At 43.7% G+C, this 20,000-nt stretch overlaps 1 protein-coding gene across 1 annotated transcript in view; it reads left to right on the top strand.

Moving 5' to 3' along the window:
• COL20A1 (collagen type XX alpha 1 chain) overlaps positions 1–20,000 on the top strand; it is a 210,074-nt gene that overhangs the window by 106,728 nt on the left and 83,346 nt on the right. Inside the window, exons 22-23 of the mRNA XM_070941127.1 lie at positions 7,083–7,121; positions 15,087–15,225. Of these exons, the coding sequence (XP_070797228.1) occupies positions 7,083–7,121; positions 15,087–15,225 (178 nt within the window). The remainder of the gene's footprint in view (positions 1–7,082; positions 7,122–15,086; positions 15,226–20,000) is intronic.

The raw sequence follows: 20,000 nt of genomic DNA on the forward strand, positions 1-20,000 counted from the left end.
AAAAAAGAAGGAAAGAAAGAAAGAAGGAAAGAAAGAAAGGAAGGAGAGAAAGAAAGGAAGGAGAGAAAGAAAGAAAGAAAGAAGGAAAGAAAGAAAAAGAAAGAAAGAAAGAAAGAAAGAAAGAAAGAAAGAAAGAAAGAAAGAAAGAAAGAAAGAGGATTGTTAAGTAAATCTGGCTTCCTCTTTGACTTTGCTTATCAGAAGGTCGCAAAAGAGGATCGTGTGATCCCGGAACATACAACCGCCATAACAAGTACATGCCAGATGCCAAGCATCTGAATTCTGATCACGTGACCGCAGGAGTGGTGCAATGGTCATAAGTGTCAAAAACAGTCGTATGTCACTTTTTTCAGGGTCATTATAACTTCAAACAGTCTCTAAATGAACTGCTGTAAGTAGAGGACTGCCTGTAATTTTTGTAGAAACTGTTAGCCAGTGGAAAAGACTGCCCCAGGAAACTGTTTCTTCTCATGCATGGGGATGAGTCTTCACTGCCTTCTCCTTCCCTGGTAGAGAACTCAAACAGTAGTTAGGAAGTTGACCAGTTAGTGATGCTGTATTGCAGTGGTTCCAAAGCTTGGCAATTTCCAGGTGTATGAACTCAAATCCCAGAATTCCCCAGCCACCATGGCCATTGATGGGAATTGTGGAAGTTGAAGTCCACAGACATGAAGAAGGGTTGAAGGAACTGGGTATGTCTATTTATTATTTATTAGTTCAATTTATATGCCGCCCTCCTCAGAAGACTCAGGGCAGCTTACAATGCACTTATAACAATAGCCTTCATTCTTTTGTATATACCTGCTTATTAGGGCTTTTGCCCCCCCCCCATAAGCAGTGTTTCTACAAAGCCAGCTTATTGCCCCCACAATCCAGGTCCTCAATTTACCTACCTCGGAAGGATGGAAGGCTGAGTCAACCTTGAGCCTGGTGAGATTTGAACTCGCACTAATTGCAGGCAGCTGGCAGCCAAGTGCTACATAACAGCACTTAGTTCGCTGCACTCTTCGTCTAGTCCAGTGGCCCCCAACCTTTTGGGCCCCAGGGTTCCATGGAGAGAGGTTTTTCTGTGGACTGTGTGTGTGTGTGTTTGGTTTCATGTGCTGCCTGCTTCTCACAGATGGGGCTTAGCATGTTTGCATGGCCCGGTTTCTGGCATGCCGTGGACTAGTCTGATCCATCGACTGGGGGGTTGGGGACCCCTGGTCTAATCTAACAAAGAGAAGAACTCAGGGTGATACGATAGCAGTCGTCCAATATTTAAGGGGCTGCCACAAAGAAAAGGAGGTCAACTTATTCTCCAAAGCACCTGAAGGCAGGACAATGGGTGGAAACTAATCAAGGAGAGAAGCAATTTAGAACTAAGGAGAAATTTCCTGAGAGTGAGAACAATTAATCCGTGGAAGGACTTGCCTCCAGAAGTTGTGAATGCTCCAACACTGGAAGTTTTTAAGAAGAGACTGGATAACCATTTGTCTGAAATGGTATCAGGTTTTCTGCCTGAGCAGGGGATTAGACTAGAACAGTGATGGCGAACCTTTTCGGCACTGAGTGCCCAAACTGGAATGCGCGTGCCGGAGCGCCAGAAACCCAAAGGCCAGCTGGCAGTGGTGCACATGCCCACAGAAAGGGCTCTGCGTGTCACCTCTGGCACGCGTGCCATAGGTTCACAATCACGGGACTAAAAGATCTCCAAGGTCCCTTTGATCTCTGATGTTCTGTTAAAGTGAGAAGCATAAGAAAACCCCCATAAAAATAACTCCACCTTGATTCTGTTTCATACGAGACAAGGCAGAGAGGAACTCTGTCAAGATTCTGTTACTATTCTGGAACTTCACTGTTCTATATGTTGACAATGGGTGGAAACCAATCGAGAGAACCATCCTAGAACTAAGGAGGAATTTCCTGACAGTTTGATCAACTACCCAGTAGAACGGCTTGTCTTCAGAAGTTGTGGCTGCTTCATCCCTGGAGGTTTTTTTTTTTTTTTTAATTTGATTTATATGCCGCCCTTCTCCGGAGACTCAGGGCGGCTTACAATGCGCTAAGCAATAGCCTTCATCCTTTTGTATATTTATACAAAGTCAGCTTATTGCCCCCACAACTGGGTCCTCAATTTACCTACCTTAGAAAGGATGGAAGGCTGAGTCAACCTTGCGCCTTGGCGAGATTCGAACCTGCACTAATTGCAGGCATCTGGTCTTAATAACCAGCTTAATAACAGGGTGCCTTAGACCACTGTACTACCAAGGCTCTTTTTTTTTCTGGAGACTGGACAGCCACTTGTCTGGAATGATATAGGGCACGGGTGTCAAACTTGATCACGTCCCATGACGTCACTTGATGTATTGTGACGTTTTTTGCCTTTGCGGAGCCGGGGTGGGCATGGCCTGTGCATGATGCATCCGGCCCACAGGCCACCAGTTTGACACCCCTGGATAGAGTCTCCTGCCTGAGCAGGAGGTTGGACTAGAAGTCCTCCAAGGTCCTTTCCAATTCTGTTATTCTACCACTATGTTTGGGAAACACTGCTCTAATGGGTCATGCGTTGAATAAAGAGTTGGGCTAACTCTTTGTGGGGGCACCTACCATCTGGAATGAGCTCCCCCCGGAGATACGGAGGATCCCGGATCTGCGCTCCTTCCGCCGTGCTGTGAAGACCTTTTTATTCCATCAAGCGGGCTTGGCCTGATCTCTTCCCTTTTTAAATATGTAAATTTTAATCTGCTTTTAAATTATTGGGGTATTTTAATTTGTCTGGGCCAAAAAGTTTAATTTGATTTTATCGGGTTTTTAAATTTTGTGTATTTATGTATTTTATTGTTGGCTGTTCACCGCCCTGAGTCCTTCGGGAGTAGGGCGGTATACAAATCAAATAAATAAAATAAAATAAAATAAAATAAATAAAATAAACTGAGCTCTCAGATACCTTCCAACTCTATGATTCTATGTTCACTGTTAGATTTAAAAGAAGCTTTGAACTACTCTTTTGAAATGACAGCGGTGATGATACGCTTGAAGCAGACTCAATGTGGATTTCACAAAGGGAAATATCCTCTTGAGTATTTTTCTTTTTTTCACAGGTATCTTTGATTTTTTTTCAAATAAATACCACATTTTCTGCCTTTGGGCCTAGCCCTTGGGCTGATTGAGAAGCAAACATAGCAGGGGTGGGTTCTAAATTTTTTTACTACTAGTTCTGTGGGCGTGGCTTATTTTGTGGGCGTGGTTTGATGGTCATGTGACAATTCTTTAGGATTTAGCAGAGGTACTGGTCTACCAGGCTTTTAACTGCTTGCAGAGCTGTACCGGTCTACCCATTTGTTCTTGGAGCGTTCCGGTCTACCCATTTGTTTTTGGAGGCACCGGTCTACCCATTTGTTTTTGGAGCGCACTGGTCTACCACCAGCTGCCTTTTAACACTGATCAGCTGTAGGGTGGCCCTTTGAAGCCCGATGGCAAGAGTTTAAACAGGTTCAACAGATATGACACGTCATATCGTCACCGCTACCGGCTCGGCCGAACTGGGCCGAACTGTGAGGAACCCACCACTGAAAGATAGGTAGTTGGCAACTCACCACCATTCATTTGTGACTGTTCAAGTTAAAACATGTATGTGGGGTGCCACAGGGGTCGGTTCTCTCACCCCTTCTGTTCAACATTTATGTGAAGCCGCTGGGTGAGATCATCCATGGTTTTGGGGTGAAGTATCATCAGTATGCTGATACTCAGCTATACATCTCCACCCCGGACCACCCCAATGGTGCCCTTAAAGTGATGTCCCGGTGCCTGGAGGCTGTACGGATCTGGATGGGGAGGAACAGACTCAGGCTCAACACATCCAAGACTGAGTGGCTGTGGTTTCCGACGTCCCGATATAGTCAGTTGGTGCCATCACTGACTATTGGGGACGAGTCATTGCCCCCCACGGAGAGGGTTCGCAACTTAGGCGTCCTCTTGGACTCACGGCTGTCTTTAGAAGAACACTTGACGGCTGTGGCCGGGAGGTCTTTTTATCAGGTTCGCCTGATTCGCCACCCTTTCTGGATCGGGACTCATTAAATAAGGTCACTCATGCCCTCGTCACTTCACGTCTGGACTACTGTAATGCTGTCTACATGGGGCTCCCCTTGAGGAGCACCCGGAGGCTCCAGCTGGTCCAGAATGCGGCCGCGCGGGTAGTTATGGGAGCAGCATGGTGCTCCCATGTGGCTCCCCTCCTGCGCGAGCTGCACTGGCTCCCTGTGGTCTTCCGGGTGCGCTTCAAGGTCTTAGTTACCACCTTTAGAGCGCTCCATGGCTTAGGACCAGGGTATTTACGAGACCGCCTTCTGCCATCAATAGCCTCTCACTGCCCAGTACGCTCCCATAGAGAGGGGCTTCTCAGGGTGCCGTCAGCCAAACAGTGTCGACTGGCGGCCCCCAGGGGGAGAGCCTTTTCTGTGGGGGCACCCACCATCTGGAACAAGCTCTCCCCAGAGATACGGAGGATTCCGGATCTGCGCACTTTCCGCCATGCTCTCAAAACATTCCTGTTTCAGCAGGCCGGCCTGGCCTAACTTTCCCTTTATATTGCTTTTGATTTTGTTTTAAACTGGGATGTCTTGAATTATCTAGGACCAGAGTGTTTAGTATATTTTAATTGGTTTTTTAACGTTTGTATTACATGTTTTTTATTGTTCGCTGTTCACCGCCCTGAGTCCCTCAGGAATAGGGCGGTATATAAATTTAATAAATAAATAAATAAATAAATAAATAAATAAATAAATAAATAAATAAATAAATAAATAAATAAATAAAACAGCACTGAAAAAATTGACTTACGACCATTTTCCGATGTCAACTGTCCAACTAGTGAACCCAAATCAAGGAAACTCTCTTGGGAGCTTTTAATTCCGAAAAGTAAAACTTTATTGGAAACACCATATTGGTACTGAAAAAACAAAACCAACTCTGGTTTTCCCATGCAATTGCTTGCCTACCGTTTTTCTCAGAAAATAAGACTGAGTCTTATTTTCTTTTAGACTTGAAAATAAGCACTTGGGCTTATTTTCGAGGCGGTCTTACTTTTTTTTAGCAACTGTGGCAAGAAAAGTCGTAAGCTCATTTAACAATTGTCTTGCTTAACAATGGAAATTTTGGGCTCAATTGTGGTCATAAGTCAAGGACTGTCTGTTAAATATAATGTTTTGGTTTCTGAAGGCATCTTTTGTGGCTCAGTCTATTCAAATGGAGAACTATCCATCAAAGCGCCTTTAACTCTACCTTTGTAATGTCTGGTTGGTACCATGTTTCCTGTCCTACAAAGGATGAATTTAAAAAATGGAAGGCAGGAGGGTCCCAATACAGGGACAAGTTGAAACGGTTGTGTTTTTACGCTAAACAACTCATTCTATTTCCCGCAATAGATTTGACGTTGAAACAAACAAAGGGGAAGTGTTTTTTCTTCTTTACCCTGATAATTAATAGAATACGTCAGGACAATTACTCATGGAGTCTTTGTGGTGGCTAGAATTTCTTTGTGGGTTAAACAAAGATTTGGCTTCATAGTAAAAGCCGTATTTTGCAATGGGGAATCTAATAAACACAGAGGCAATTAGAAATAGGAAATGAACAGTCAGGAAACTAAGCAGACACAAAATGTTTGCTGTGGCAGCTGTAATTGCCCCTCTTCAAAAAAAACCCCACAAAAACCCCCCAGAAAAAGTTGACAAACCAAGAAGGTGGAATGAGGAATCTCTATGATGGAAGAAGTAATAGCAGCAAAATAGCAAGATTGGACACCTCCTTCTCTACTCCTCAACGTATTGACTGGGGCATTCTGGGAGTTGAAGTCCATCCATGAGTTCTGAGGTTGAGGAAACACTGCTTTAGAGGTAGATAAAGTTTGAGGTAGAGGTAAGTAGGACTAAATATGTCAGAAGAATGATTTGGGGTTCCAGCTCAAGCTGGGGTTGTGCGAGAACAAATCAAAATAAATCCAGACAGCTGCGAGAAAAGGACATTTATTTATTCCTCCAAAACAAAGAGGCTAGCCTGTGGGGATAGCTACAGAAAAAATGGGGTACAACAGGGCTGTTTTATAGGGGAGCTTGTCCTTGGTATGGGTTTTGTGGGGTGTGAAGGGCATGGATGTGTAGACCTGGAGAAGTGGTTGATTAAATCAAGCGATGTGGATTGGGTCTATTCTTTTCAAACTGTGAGCAATGTCTACATTGTATTAATTCAGTTTTGTGCACTTGCTTGTGTGTGTTTGTAATTTGTAATAAGTGTTTAATTAATTCTTATTTTTTAAGGTACTGTAAGTTTAAAGGATTTTGGAGGGTGTAATCCAGGGGTGGGCTGCTGGGGGTTCGTAAGGGTTCGGGAAAACCTCTAGCTAAGATTCTGTGCAGTTCAGAGAACCCCCAAATCCTACTTCTGGCTGGCCCTGCCCACCCTGTCCTGCCCCTCCCAGGAGTCCCGTTTTGGATTCAGGTAAGTGCAGAGCACACTTGGAGGCTCCGGGAGAGTGAAAAACAGGCTTACCAGAAGTTCAGGAAGGCCAGAAACAGGCCTATTTCCGGCCTCCAGAGGGCCTCCGGAGCCTGGGGAGGCCATTTTCGCCCTCTCAGAGGCTCTAGGAATGCCCCTGGATCCCGGGGACGGCAAACCCACCCACCCTGCTGTGGTGCAGGAGGTTGACTAGGCCACGCCCACCATGGCCGTGCCCACTCAGCAACCGGGCTGAGAACCCTTGCTAAAATTTTTGAAGCCCACCCCTGCTGTAATCCGTAACTTTGTTGGAGACCTGGGTTGGTTAACCTATGATTCCCTGTACAATATTTCTAATGTAGTTATATAAATTTATATACATTCTTCCCATAGATGCAAGAGAATCTCTGGAGCTCAGGGTCGAACTGTGGGGTCCTTGGTGCTTTCTTAGCTTGGTGGTTTTCTTGCAGAGGTTTCATTTCCAAAATAAATAACATTGTCCCATGTGAAAGATGCTTTTATTACACACCGCTCTTCTCTGCAAATTTCAAATATCTGTCGATTGTTTCCTGCCTCTTCATCCTTCCCTATTCTCTGTCCTTCTGCAGGCTGCCCTTCGCTTCGCTCTACGGATGGCCCCATACAAGGTAGGCCTTGTAGCTTGTTCTTTGATTACAAAGAATAAGTTCTTCTTCCTGTTTGCTCCCTCAAAGAGCTAGACCAGTGGTTTTGAACCTGAGGTCCTTGGACCTCTGGAGGGCTGCAATGTCGTCACGGGGGGGGGGTGTCCACGAAAGCTTGAAAAAATATGATTTAAATCTTGAGTTAAGTCTTAGGGGGTCCATGGCCATGGTCCATGACCACAAAAAGTATTTTTTTAAAAAAAATTTGGATATACATCAATATCATTATATGAACAGTGAGGCATCTGGGTATCATTCATTTAAATACAAATAAAAATAGTAATATTAATAATATTTGTTACATTAATCATACTTATGTAATTGTGGTGTTATTATACATATTTGTATTAGAGTGTGTTCCTTCATTGTTTAGTTGTTTAGTTGCGCCATTTCAGTAACAATCACAATATTATTTAAACGTACATTGTGATATCATCTTTCAATGTGTAATCTTTATATCTAGCTATTACTTTTAGTATATTATATAAAAATATGTTTAGTAATATTCCCCCTTGTTTCTACCTTTATTCTAGCTCTTAGTAAAGCCAATCTTATATTAAACAGCATTCCCTTTCTAACCATCATCTTTTGCCCGCTTTAGTATTTCCATTCTTATTTGTTTTTTGACTTGCCTCCCAAACTCCTCCCTTGGGTCTTAGTCTCTGTCTACATCTTTCCTATCTAACCCAAATATTTCTTCCATAAAAAGTATTTGCGGGGGGGGGGGGTCCATGGTGAAGAAAAGGTTGAGAACTATTGATCTAGGGTATTAAAACACCAAAGTTAACATCCTTAGTTAATAAAGTGCTTGCATAAGTAGACTATGTTGGGAAATGTGGCAAGCATCATATAATATTGTTTTAGAAGTGGAGGAGGCTTAATATGAATCCAAAGCCATTTTTATTCTTCAACCCAAAATCTTTCCGTGATGCCTTACCATGGGGTATGTGTGCATGAGTGTGTGTGTGTGTTTCTGGAAGGGATGAGCTAAGGAGAAATGGTTTAAAAAAACTGACAAATCAATAAATAATAAAGTCTATGCCAAGAGTACTATTTATAATTCCAGCAGGGTCGCTCAATGCATGAAGGTTATCCCAGCTAAAGCAAGCAGAGAACTTGGTGTATATGCTGGTTAATATGCTGGCCTAGAAACCAGGAGATTGTGAATTCTAGTCCTCCCTTAGCCATGAAAACTGGCTGGGTAACTTTGGGCCAATCACCAGGAGACGGTGAGTTCTAGTCCTGCCTTAGCCATGAAAGCCAGCTAGATGACTTTGAAGCAATGACTAGAAGACAGTGAGTTCTAGTTCTGCCTCAGGCAAGAAAGCTGGCTGGGTGACTTTGGGCCAACCACCAGGAGATGGTGAGTTCTAGTCCTACCATAGCCATGAAAGGCAGCTGGGTAATTTGGGGCCAATCACCAGGAGACTGTGAGTCTTAGTCCCATCTTAAGGCATGAAAGCCAGCTGGGTGACTTTGGGCCAACCACCAGGAGACCGTGAGTTATAGTCCTGCCTTGGGCATGAAAGCCATCTGCGTGCCTTTGGGCCAGTTATTCTTTCTCAGCCCACCCCATCTCACATGGTTGTTATTGTGGGGAAAACAGGACAAAGAAGGAGTATTAGATATGTTTGAATTACATATGAAGTAAGAAAGGCAGAATAAAATAAATCAAACAGATAAATAAATATATACAGCAACAGCAATATATGAAGATGCTGGCAGTGGAAGATCCCTTTAGTGATATTGATAAAAACATGCTTTCATCTTATGCAGAAGGAGACAGTGGTAAACCACTCCTGTGTTTTATGAAGGAAACCACAAGGATAGATAACATAAAGTGATTGACAATATAGTGCCAAATGACAGCCCTTTAGGTCACATGATACCCAACCTATCAATACCAATAGCACTTAGACTTATATACTGCTTCACAGTGCTTTACAGCCCTCTCTAAGCAGTTTACAGAGTCAGCCTATTGCCCCCAATAATCTGGGTCCTCATTTTACCCACCTTGGAAGGACGAAAGGCTGAGTCAACCTTGAGCCGCTCAGGATCGAACTCCTGGCAGCAGGCAGAGTTAGCCTGCAATACCGCATTCGAACCACCGTGCCACCCCGGCTCCTTACTAACTTACTTAACTGCAGCGATTTGTTTAACAACGGTGGCAAAAAAGGTGCGGTAAAGTGGGGCAAAACCGCCGCAACACCTGCCTTGCTTAGCGATGGAAATGTTGGGCTCAGCTGCAGCCGTATGTCGAGCACTCCCTCTAAGCAAATATAGTTGTTTGTGAAAGCACTTTGGGGTGGGTATATAAACCTAAATGCTATCGCTATTGCTACCTTGAGCCCTGGTGTTGCAGTGGTTAGAACGCAATATTGCAGGCTAACTCTGCCCACTGCCAGGAGTTCGATTCTCACCGGCTCAAGGTTGACTCAGCCTTCTGTCCTTCCGAGGTTGGTAAAATGAGGAGCCAGATTGTTGTGGGCAATACGCCAACTGTAAACCACTTAGAGGGGGCTATAAAGCACTATAAAGCGGTATATAAATCTAAGTGCTATTGCTATTGCTACCTCCAAGCCTATAACAGACCTATTCTTGCTCTCAGTTAGCTTCATCCACTTGCTGACGGTACTATCTCATAAGCTTCTTGATAAGAAGTCATTTTTTTTTACAAAAATGTCACTGATAATTAGAGCTTCCAGCACTACTTTGAAGATTCCTGGAGGAATTGTTTTCCCTCCTTAAAATTCTTTGATTGCACCAAAATATCTGGTTAAAAATACTCGATGCAGTCACTGCATTGACCTCCCACTGAGTATGTCAACCTACCAGGAAATCCAACAGAAACCTTCCTCTAGTGAATATGCCTTTATCTTTTATTTTCCTTCGACTGGAAAGAAAAATAAAATAAAATCCAGAAAGTCATCCAGCACTGCCTGTTGCAACTACCGTGTTTCCCCGAAACTAAGACCCTGTCTTATATTTTTTTTAATCCTGAAATAAGTGCTTGGCCTTATTGCCATGCTGTTCTGCCCCAGCTACGGACCCCAAAGAATGCAGCACACACAAAGTCCATACAAACCTTAGTTTACTAATTAAAGACTACTAATGAGCTTTCTTAGTAGTTGTTCGAACACAAGTACAGTTTAAACCAGTCTTTTCTGAACAATTTAACTTCATTAACAGCCGACAAGAATCCAATTCTGAGGTACAGTATTTCAGATAACCGTAATCTTACTGTGGTTGGCAGAATGCCCAGAAGCAATTTGCAGGAAAACTGACAAGAGAGAAACAAGAGCCGAATCAAACGTTTCTGGAATCTAGATGCGAAGGAATATGAACGAAGTTGTTCCCTGCAAATTGCATCAGTCGTTGTCCTTCCTTAAGTAGGCTAGTGGAGTGGCCAATTAGCCCCAAGCCTTACTCTCGAGGAGACCTCCTCCTGAGAAGCCACTCCTGCCTTTTGGCAGCTCTGTGCACCTGTGCATCGAGAAGAGGCTCCTCCTCTTCTTCCTCTTCACTTATGAGAGCTTCTGGAGGTTCTGAAGGCCCTGGCTCTGGCACCACATCTTCTCCAGCCTCCTCATTGTCCAACTCGAGTGCCAGCTGCTGGCGTAGCACCACACCAGCCTCCTCACTGTCTGAATCAGCTACTAGCTGCACAGGCCGCTGATGGGCCACAACACTTACAACCATTCGTTCAGGAGACCTCCTCCTGAAGAGCCACATGTATCGAGAAGAGGCTCCTCCTCTTCTTCCTCTTCACTTATGGGAGCTTCTGAAGGCCCTGGCTGAATCCCCGCCTCTGGCACCACATCTTCTCCAGCCTCCTCATTGTCTGACTCGAGTGCCAGCTCCACAGGCTGCTGGCGCAGCACCACATCAGCCTCCTCGCTGTTGGAATCAGCTACTAGCTGCGCAGGCTGCTGACGGGACACAACACATGTGCTCAAAAGCCCGATTGGGCTTATTATCAGGGGATGTCTTATTTTGGGGGAAACAGGGTACAGGTGGTTCTCGACTTACAGCAGTTCACTTAATGACCCTTCAAAGTTACAACGGCACTGAAAAAAGTATTTTTTTGACCATTTTTTCAGAATTACGGCCTTGGTAGCATCCCCCATGATCATGTGATCAAAATTCAGGTGCTCGGGAAGGGAGACCGTTGCTGTGTCCCAAGGTCACATGTTTTGCAGCCTTTTGACAAGCAAAAGTCAATGGGGAAGCCAGATTCGCTTAACAACCAGGTTGCTAACTTATTGACTGCAGTGATTCACTTAACAACTGTGGCAAGAAAAGTTGTATAATGGGTCAAAATTCACTTAACCAATGTCTCGCTTTACTCAACAGAAATTTTGGCCTCAATTGTGGTCGTAAGTCGAGGACTACCTGTATTACACCAGCCATATTGTTCACATGCAGTGCCTCACTTATTTTTGCATGTTTTTATAATAGTTTGGTGCAAATGAAATTTCGATGAGGAGATTGCATGGCTGGGGGCTTCTACTAAATTGAACTCAGCCAGCATTTGAATTATTCGAAACCAGGACATCCCCTCCTTCGATTGACGTCAGTCTTCAAGATAATCATCAGAAATGAAGCTGTAGCGATCAAGCTGGCAGATGGAAAAATAATAATTGAAATGTTTTTAAACATGCCTGTTTCACGATTCTTCCTCCTTTCTTGCTCGTCCCCAGCTTCAGCTTTTCCATAAATTCAGATGGAGAAACAAAGACAGAAGGAAGGGCGGATTTCTTGATGGCAAAGTCTGGTTGCGTTGAAGGCTTCACAAAGTGATTCATATGTTAGAGAATATGTTCCCTGGTTCAAAAATGCATTTTCTTTTCTTTTCTTTTCTTTTCTTTTCTTTTCTTTTCTTTTCTTTTCTTTTTTCTTTTCTTTTCTTTTCTTTTCTTTTTTCTTTTCTTTTCTTTTCTTTTCTTTTTCTCTTTTCCTTCCTTCCTTCCTTCCTTCCTTCCTTCTTTCCTTCCTTCCTTCCCTCCTTTCCTGCCTCCCTTCCCTTCCTTTCCCTTCCCTTCCCTTCCCTTCCCTTCCCTTCCCCTTCCCTTCCCTTCCCTTCCCTTCCCTTCCCTTCCCTTCCCTTCCCTTCCCTTCCCTCTGTTCCTTTTCCTTCTCCTTCTATGGAAGAATATTATATGTATTCATTTCTTTCCTTCCTTCTTCCTTCCTTCCTTCCTTCCTTCCTTCCTTCCTTCCTTCCTTCCTCCCTCCCTCCCTCCCTCCCTCCCTCCCTCCCTCCCTCCCTCCCCTATCATCCTCCTCTTCCTTCTATGGAAGAATAGTATGTATTCATTTTCTCTTTCTTTCTTTCTTTCTTTCTTTCTTTCTTTCTTTCTTTCTTTCTTTTCTCTCTCTCTCTCTCTCTCTCTCTCTCTCTCTCTCTCTCTCTCTCTCTCTCTCTTTCTTCCTTCCTTCCGTCCTTTCCTCCCTCCCTCCCTCCCCATCCTCCTCCTCCTCCTCTGGAAGAATATGTATTCACCAAAGTCAACCCTGCTTAGCAATTTAAAAAGAGAAGGAGGCAGATGGTGTGCAAAAATGGGGCAGCAGGCAACCAACCTTGTTCATTGCAGTGTGTGATCTGATGCAATTTAATGGCAAGGAAGTTTACGGCTGATTCACGCACAGTCTCCCGAGTGCAAACCTGTGCATTTTGCTAAGGTCTCTAGGATGATCTGCAGACCCACAGCGAATCTCTGTGTGTGCAGACTTATTCTTTTTTTCCTCCTGAGAAATGCTACTTTTAGTGCCGATGAGACAGTTGGCTTTTTATCTGTAGTGTCAGAAAAATCCAGACTGAGCTAGCGGAATGATCAAGGGTCTTCTTTGTCAGTGGCTCTTTAAAGGGTTATCAGATGAAGCAGTAGATCTCTGTGGGTGCACCTACCCTCTGGAATCAGCTCCCCTTGGAGCTCTGGGTAGCCCCCGACCTTCGCTCCTTTCGCCGTGACCTTAAAACATGGCTGTTTCACCAAGCTGGCCTGGACTGAATGGGGTTTTAATGGGAATTTTAGTTTTTATTGTTGAATTTTAATTGGACTTGTTGTTGTTTATTGCTGTGAGCCGCCCTGAGTCCTTGTGGAGAAACGGCGGCATATAAGTCCGATAATAAATAAATAAATAAATAAATAAATAAATAAATAAATAAATAAATAAAACATGGGTACCAGTGGTGGGTTGCTACCAGTTCGCCCCGGGTCGATCGAACCGGTAGCAGCAGTGGCAGGAGACTCCGCCCACCCGCCCGGACGCTTCTGCACATGTACACGAGTGCCTACGAGCAAACCGGTAGTGACGGTTTTTGAAACCCGCCCCTGATGGGCACTTCTAAAATCCCTCCCCCATCTGCTTTTGCAATATTTATATTAGTGTTTCTGAACCTTAATAACCTTACAATGTCTGGACTTCAGCTCCCAGAATTCCCCAGCAAGCATGCTGGGAGTTAAAGTCCAGACATTCTAAATTTGCCAGGGTTAGGGTTAGGGTAACTGCAAATGGGATCTAGGAATTATCGTGGACAACCACTTAAGTATGAGCCAGAAGTGTGCTGCAGCAACTAGAAAAGCCAATACAGTTTTAGGCTGCATTGACAGAGGGATAGAATCAAGATCACATGAAGTTTAATATCACTTTATAATGTCTTGGTAAGGCCACACTCAGAACATTGCATCAAGTTTTGGTTACCCCAATACAAAAAAGATGTGGAGACTCTAGAAAGAGTGCAGAGAAGAGCAACAAAGATGATTAGGGGACTGGAGGCTAAAACATATGAAGAACAGGTTGCAGGAACTGGGTATGTCTTGTTTAATGAAAAGAAGGACTAGGGGAGACATGATAGCAGTGTTTCAATATCTCAGGAGCTGCCACAAAGAAGAGGGAGTCAAGCTATTCTCCAAAGCACTTGAAAACAGGACAAGACGCAAGAATGGAAACTAATCAAGGAGAGAAGCAACTTAGAACTAAGGAGAAATTTCCTGACAGAACAATGAATTAGTGGAACAACTTGCCTCCAGAAGTTGTGGATGCTCTGACACTGAAGGTTTTTAAGAAGAAATTGGACAATGATTTGTCTGAATTGGCATAGGGTTTACTGCTAAATAGCGGGTTGGACTAGAAGACCTCCAAGGTCCCTTTCGACTATGTTATCCTGTTATTGTGGTTGAGAAACACTAGTATAAATCATTTTCAATGTTTGGAAACCTGTTCCTTCCATTACATGCTGACTGGGGAATTGTTGTGGCCCATCAGCGGCCTGTGCAGCTAGTAGCTGATTCCGACAGCGAGGAGGCTGGTGTGGTGCTGCGCCAGCAGCCTGTGCAGCTGGCACTCGAATCAGACAATGAGGAGGCTGGAGAAGATGTGGTGCCAGAGGCGGGGATTCAGCCAGGGCCTTCAGAAGCTCCCATAAGTGAAGAGGAAGAAGAGGAGGAGCCTCTTCTCGATGCACGGGCGCGCAGAGCTGCCAAAAGGCAGGAGTGGCTCCTTAGGAGGAGGTCTCCTTGAGAGTAAGGGCTAATTGGCCACTCCCTTAGCCTATTTAAGGAAGGACGACGACTGAGGCAATTTGCAGGGAACAACTTCGTTCACTCTCCTTCGTGTCTTGATCTTAGTTCTCTTATCAGTTTCCTGCAAATTGCTTCTGGGCTTTCTGCCAACCATAGTAAGATTACGATTATTTATTCTTTGGATTCTTATAGGCTGTTAAGAAAGTTAATTAACAGCCTTTGTTTGAAAAAGACTGACTTAATTTAGTAAACTAAGGTTTGTACAGACTTTGTGTGTGTTGCGTTCTTTGGAGTCCGTAGCTGGGGCAGAACAGGAATTCTGGGAGTTGAAGTCCACAAATTTTAAAATTCATGAGATTAGGAATTACGAGTTTACATGATCAATATGGTCTCCTTTTCACAGGTTTTGACATGATGGAGGCCTTTGGATTGATGGACAAGGAGTATGCCTCCATCAAGGGGGTTGCTATGGAACCTTACATCTTCTTAGGCACTCACACCTACACTCTCTACAGAGATATCCAATTAACCCGGAAAACAAGGTAAAAAGAGAAAATAATTAAGGACGTTTGACTGCAAATGAATTATCTTTCCATAAGCATTGGTCATAAAAAATATCCCAATAAAGAGGGACACAGACAAACCACACGCAATAAATTTTACTTTACTAAGATTCAGATGTTTATTTCATGAGCAATTTGGAACATGAATAGCCAACACAGCAATGCAATTTCACAATAAAACTTACATTATTAAACCATTGCAATGGGGGTCCAATGACACATAGCAGGTCCTACAAGGACTCCTATTGGGCAAAGGACCCATTCCCATCTCAAGCCACATTTCTTATACCAGGGGTCTGCAACCTTAAATACTCAAAGAACCATTTGGACCCGTTTCCCACAGAAAAGAAAACACCGGGAGCCACAAAACTTGGGTGGGTGTGGCCAACTCGATGTCACTCACTTCCACCAGTCACATGACCCCCCCAGCCATGCCTACCCAGCCAGTCATTAGGGCAGAGAACCAGTTGTTAAAAAACACCAGGAACCACAAAATCCTTTTGACATCTCTCTCTCTCCTCCTCCTTCCCTCTCTCCCCCCCTCTTCCCCCCTCTCTCTGTATCTCTTTATGTCTCTCTATCTCCGCCTCTCTCTGTATCTTTCTGTCTCTGCCCTAGCCGCTTCCCCATCCCCCGCTGTCACCCTTACGTTCTCAGGCCAGGAGAGGAGTGACTGGGAGGGTAGGGTGAGGGGTGGGGTCAGCCAGTGGTGGGATCACCTGACAGGGAGCCACAGCAAAGGGCCCAAAGAGCCACATGCAGCTCTGGAGCCGCAGGTTGCTGACCCCTGTCTTATACCTTCTTTTTTACTGACATATGCATTCCATAGTTTCACTTCCTTGTTCTTTCTTACTTTCTTACTGACCGTCACTTTCTGTAAACACCCCTGTACATTTGAAGCTCTCAGTCACTTGTTACTTTCAGTTCCTCATTTCCCACCGTCTCAATTTCTTCCTGCTCTAAATATATCCGTACAAGTACATACTTTGCAGAAAATGCAGCACACAAGTCAGCACATATTACAAATATGTCTGGTACATTTTGTAATTATGTTAGTTTAAAACTTTGGTTCAGTGAGGCCTGTAAGCCCATTCCTAGACCTTATTACCTGCAACTTTCCAATGGATTTATTCGTCTTCTCATTATACTATGTGCTTGCATTATTGTGTGTTTTTATTGAATTAATCCATTGGAGTGGGAAGTTGACAGAATTCACAGAATCATGTATTATTATTTTTTTTGGATTTATATGCTGCCCTTCTCCAGAGACTCAGGGCGGCTTACAATGTGTTAAGCAATAGCCTTCATACTTGTGTATATTTATATAAAGTCAGCTTATTGCCCCCACAAACTGGGTCCTCATTTTACCTACCTTAGAAAGGATGGAAGGCTCAGTCAACCTTGAGCTTGGCGAGATTTGAACTTGCAGTAATTGCAGGCAGCTGGTGCACTGTAACAGTGCTTAATCAGCTATGCCACCAGGCCAGGTTCTCCCAACATATCTACAAGGAAACTTAGGACAACAGAAGACCAAGCAAAGCACAATAGGAAACAGGACTTTTAGAAGAGAATATTTGTAGCTCAGGGTTGAACTGTGAGGTCCTTGATGCTCTCTGAGCTTGGTTGTTTTCTTAGGCATTTCATTACCATACTAAGTAACATAATCAGTGTTTCATTTGGTAATGAAAGTTTTGCAAGAAAACAATCAAGTTCACAGAGCACCAAGGACACCCCAAACAGGACCTTGGATAGCTCCAAATGAGTCCCATTGCTTGACAGTCTCAGTGTACTAATACAATAATTAAGACAATAGAAGGATGTTCTTGTCAGAGTATATTCATGAACTGGAATAGGGCACAGAACAGGTCAGACAATGAGGGCTGTTTGGCAACTGAAACATAGTATTTGTTGTATGGGACCATAAGAGACAGTTTGGAGCCTGGGTGTGGCTTAATTGTTCTGTATATAACGGAGATCTTCAAACTTGGCAGCTTTAAGACTTGTGGACTTCAACTTCTGGGAGTTGAAGTCCACAAGTCTTAAAGCTGCCAAGTTTGGGGACCCCTGGTATATAAGCTTGAGGGCACTAGCTTCTCTCTTCCTCCATTTTGCCTTCTCCATTTTGTGCTTCCATTTTGTGCTGTGTTTGTACTTGCTATTTCTCTTCTCTACAATGTGGAAAAACCTACAAGGGTATTGTATGCCTTCAATATTTTGAATCCTGCTTAATCGTCTGCCTGTATGTGCTGCCACAAACTCTGACAGTTCTTTCACCAACACCCCAGAACCACTCAACGTTTCGATATTCAGCTGCAATCTATATAGTGACCATCCACACCCATTCTGAAGGAGCCAGAGCTCTTGACTGACTTTAGAGTCTCAGGCTTTTAATGGTGGAGACTGTTCTGGCCCAGCTACGGACCCCAAAGAATGCAGCACAGACAAAGTCTGTACAAACCTTAGTTTACTAAATTAAATCAGTCTTTTTCAAACAAAGGCTGTTAATTAACTTTCTTAACAGCCTACAAGAATCCAAAGAATAAATAATCGTAATCTTACTATGGTTGGCAGAAAGCCCAGAAGCAATTTGCAGAGAACTAAGATCGAGATGCGAAGGAGAGTGAACGAAGTTGTTCCCTGCAAATTGCTTCAGTCGGCGTTCCTCCTTAAATAGGCTAAGGGAGTGGCCAATTAGCCCCAAGCCTTACTCTCGAGGAGACCTCCTCCTGAGGAGCCACTCCTGCCTTTTGGCAGCTCTGCGCGCCTGTGCATTGAGAAGAGGCTCCTCCTCTTCTTCCTCTTCACTTATGGGAGCTTCTGGAAGTTCTGAAGGCCCTGGCTGAATCCCCGCCTCTGGCACCACATCTTCTCCAGCCTCCTCATTGTCCGACTCGAGTGCCAGCTGCACAGGCTGCTGGCGCAGCACCACACCAGCCTCCTCGCTGTCGGAATCAGCTACTAGCTGCACACGCCGCTGACGGGCCACAACAGGGACGTAGAGATTCTTCTAATGGTCCTCCAGCTTTGATGATGATAAAGCCATGATCTTGGTCTACAAGGATCTCAAATAAGGATCCTTATTCAAGTCTTCTGCAGCATGGCTCAAAGATGACAAGCAGCCAATATGGACATTTAGCAAGCCTCGCATGGATTACTATTCTAATGTTCAGTCAACATTTATCAGAAGACCTCTTGCCATTTTGACTCTCCTTGGGGAGGGAAGTAGCATTGTTCCCCTGCACACTTATTAAATTCTCTAAAATAATAATAATAATAATAATAATAATAATAATAATAATAGTATGGTTCATTGACATTGCAATACCTGGTGATGCACGGATTGAAGATAAGCAGCAAGAAAAAATCACAAAGTACCGGGACTTGCAAATTGAAGTTGAGCGACTGTGGAAAAAGAAATCGTGTGTTGTCCCGATTGTAATTGGAGCCCTTGGAGCAATACCCAAAGGGCTACCCCGCTATTTAGAAATTCTAAATTTGCCGGACTTGAACATTTTGACTCTACAAAAAACCACCCTACTCGGAACAGTTTACATCCTCCGCCAATACCTTAACAGTTCCTAGGTCCTTGTTAGGACTCGAGCTGCTGAGCTATTAACCAGCCTCAAAGGCTGTGAATCTCACTAAAGATTAAATAATAATAATAATAATAATAATAATAATAATAATAATAATAATAATAATAGTATGGTTCATTGACATTGCAATATCTGGTGATGCACGGATTGAAGATAAGCAGCAAGAAAAAATCACAAAGTACCGGGACTTGCAAATTGAAGTTGAGCGACTGTGGAAAAAGAAATCGTGTGTTGTCCCGATTGTAATTGGAGCCCTCGGAGCAATACCCAAAGGGCTACCCCGCTATTTAGAAATTCTAAATTTGCCGGACTTGAACATTTTGACTCTACCTTACTCAGAACAGCTTACATCCTCCGACGATACCTTAACAGTTCCTAGGTCCTTGGTTAGGACTCGAGCTGCTGAGCTATTAACCAGCCTCAAAGGCTGTGAATCTCACTAAAGATTAATTAATAATAATAATAATAATAATAATAATAATAATAATAATAATAATAATATCTAGAGCCCTGAGGCCTGCCAATATGCTTTCTGAACTTCTTATACAGTTTGCAACTTTCCCTTAGGATGGAAAGGGAAATTGAAAATCCGATCAGCATTTTTAGAGACGTTCGGATTAAGGGAACTGCAGGCAGGCATTTAGTATGTATTTATTCATGATTTCTGTTCATTGTGCCATCAAGGACCAGCAGCACTGGCAAAAGGGACAAAGGTAATCCAATTGACAGAAGCAGCATTGCAACCCCCACCTTTTTCTTCTATGTGTGTCTGTGGGCCACAATACTGCAAACATGATTTTAAATGGTGAAGGTTGGAGGAGCCCAATGGCCCAATATTAGTTTTGATGGAAACAGTGACACCTTCTAGATGTTATGGTCAAGCATGCAAAGAGAGGACAATTCCAGCATTTGTACAATTCCGAAATTATGCCAATTATAATTTGAGTATAATTTTCTAAAGACATACTTACCATATTTTTTGGAGTATAAGACGCATCGGAGTATAAGACGCACCTTAGTTTTTTGGGGAGGAAAATAAGAAAAAAGCTGATTGGCAGGTGGATCGGCCTCCCGGAATACCCCCAATCAGCTGTTCCCAGAGGTAAATTTTAGCAACAGGTTTCTTGGTTGTGAGCTCTGTGCCTTGCTTTTTTTTCC

This window comes from Pituophis catenifer, unplaced genomic scaffold (genome assembly GCF_029215685.1).
Source record: "Pituophis catenifer annectens isolate HBS135680 unplaced genomic scaffold, rPitCat1.0.hap2 SCAF_3, whole genome shotgun sequence".
NCBI classification, from domain to species: Eukaryota; Metazoa; Chordata; class Lepidosauria; order Squamata; family Colubridae; genus Pituophis; species Pituophis catenifer.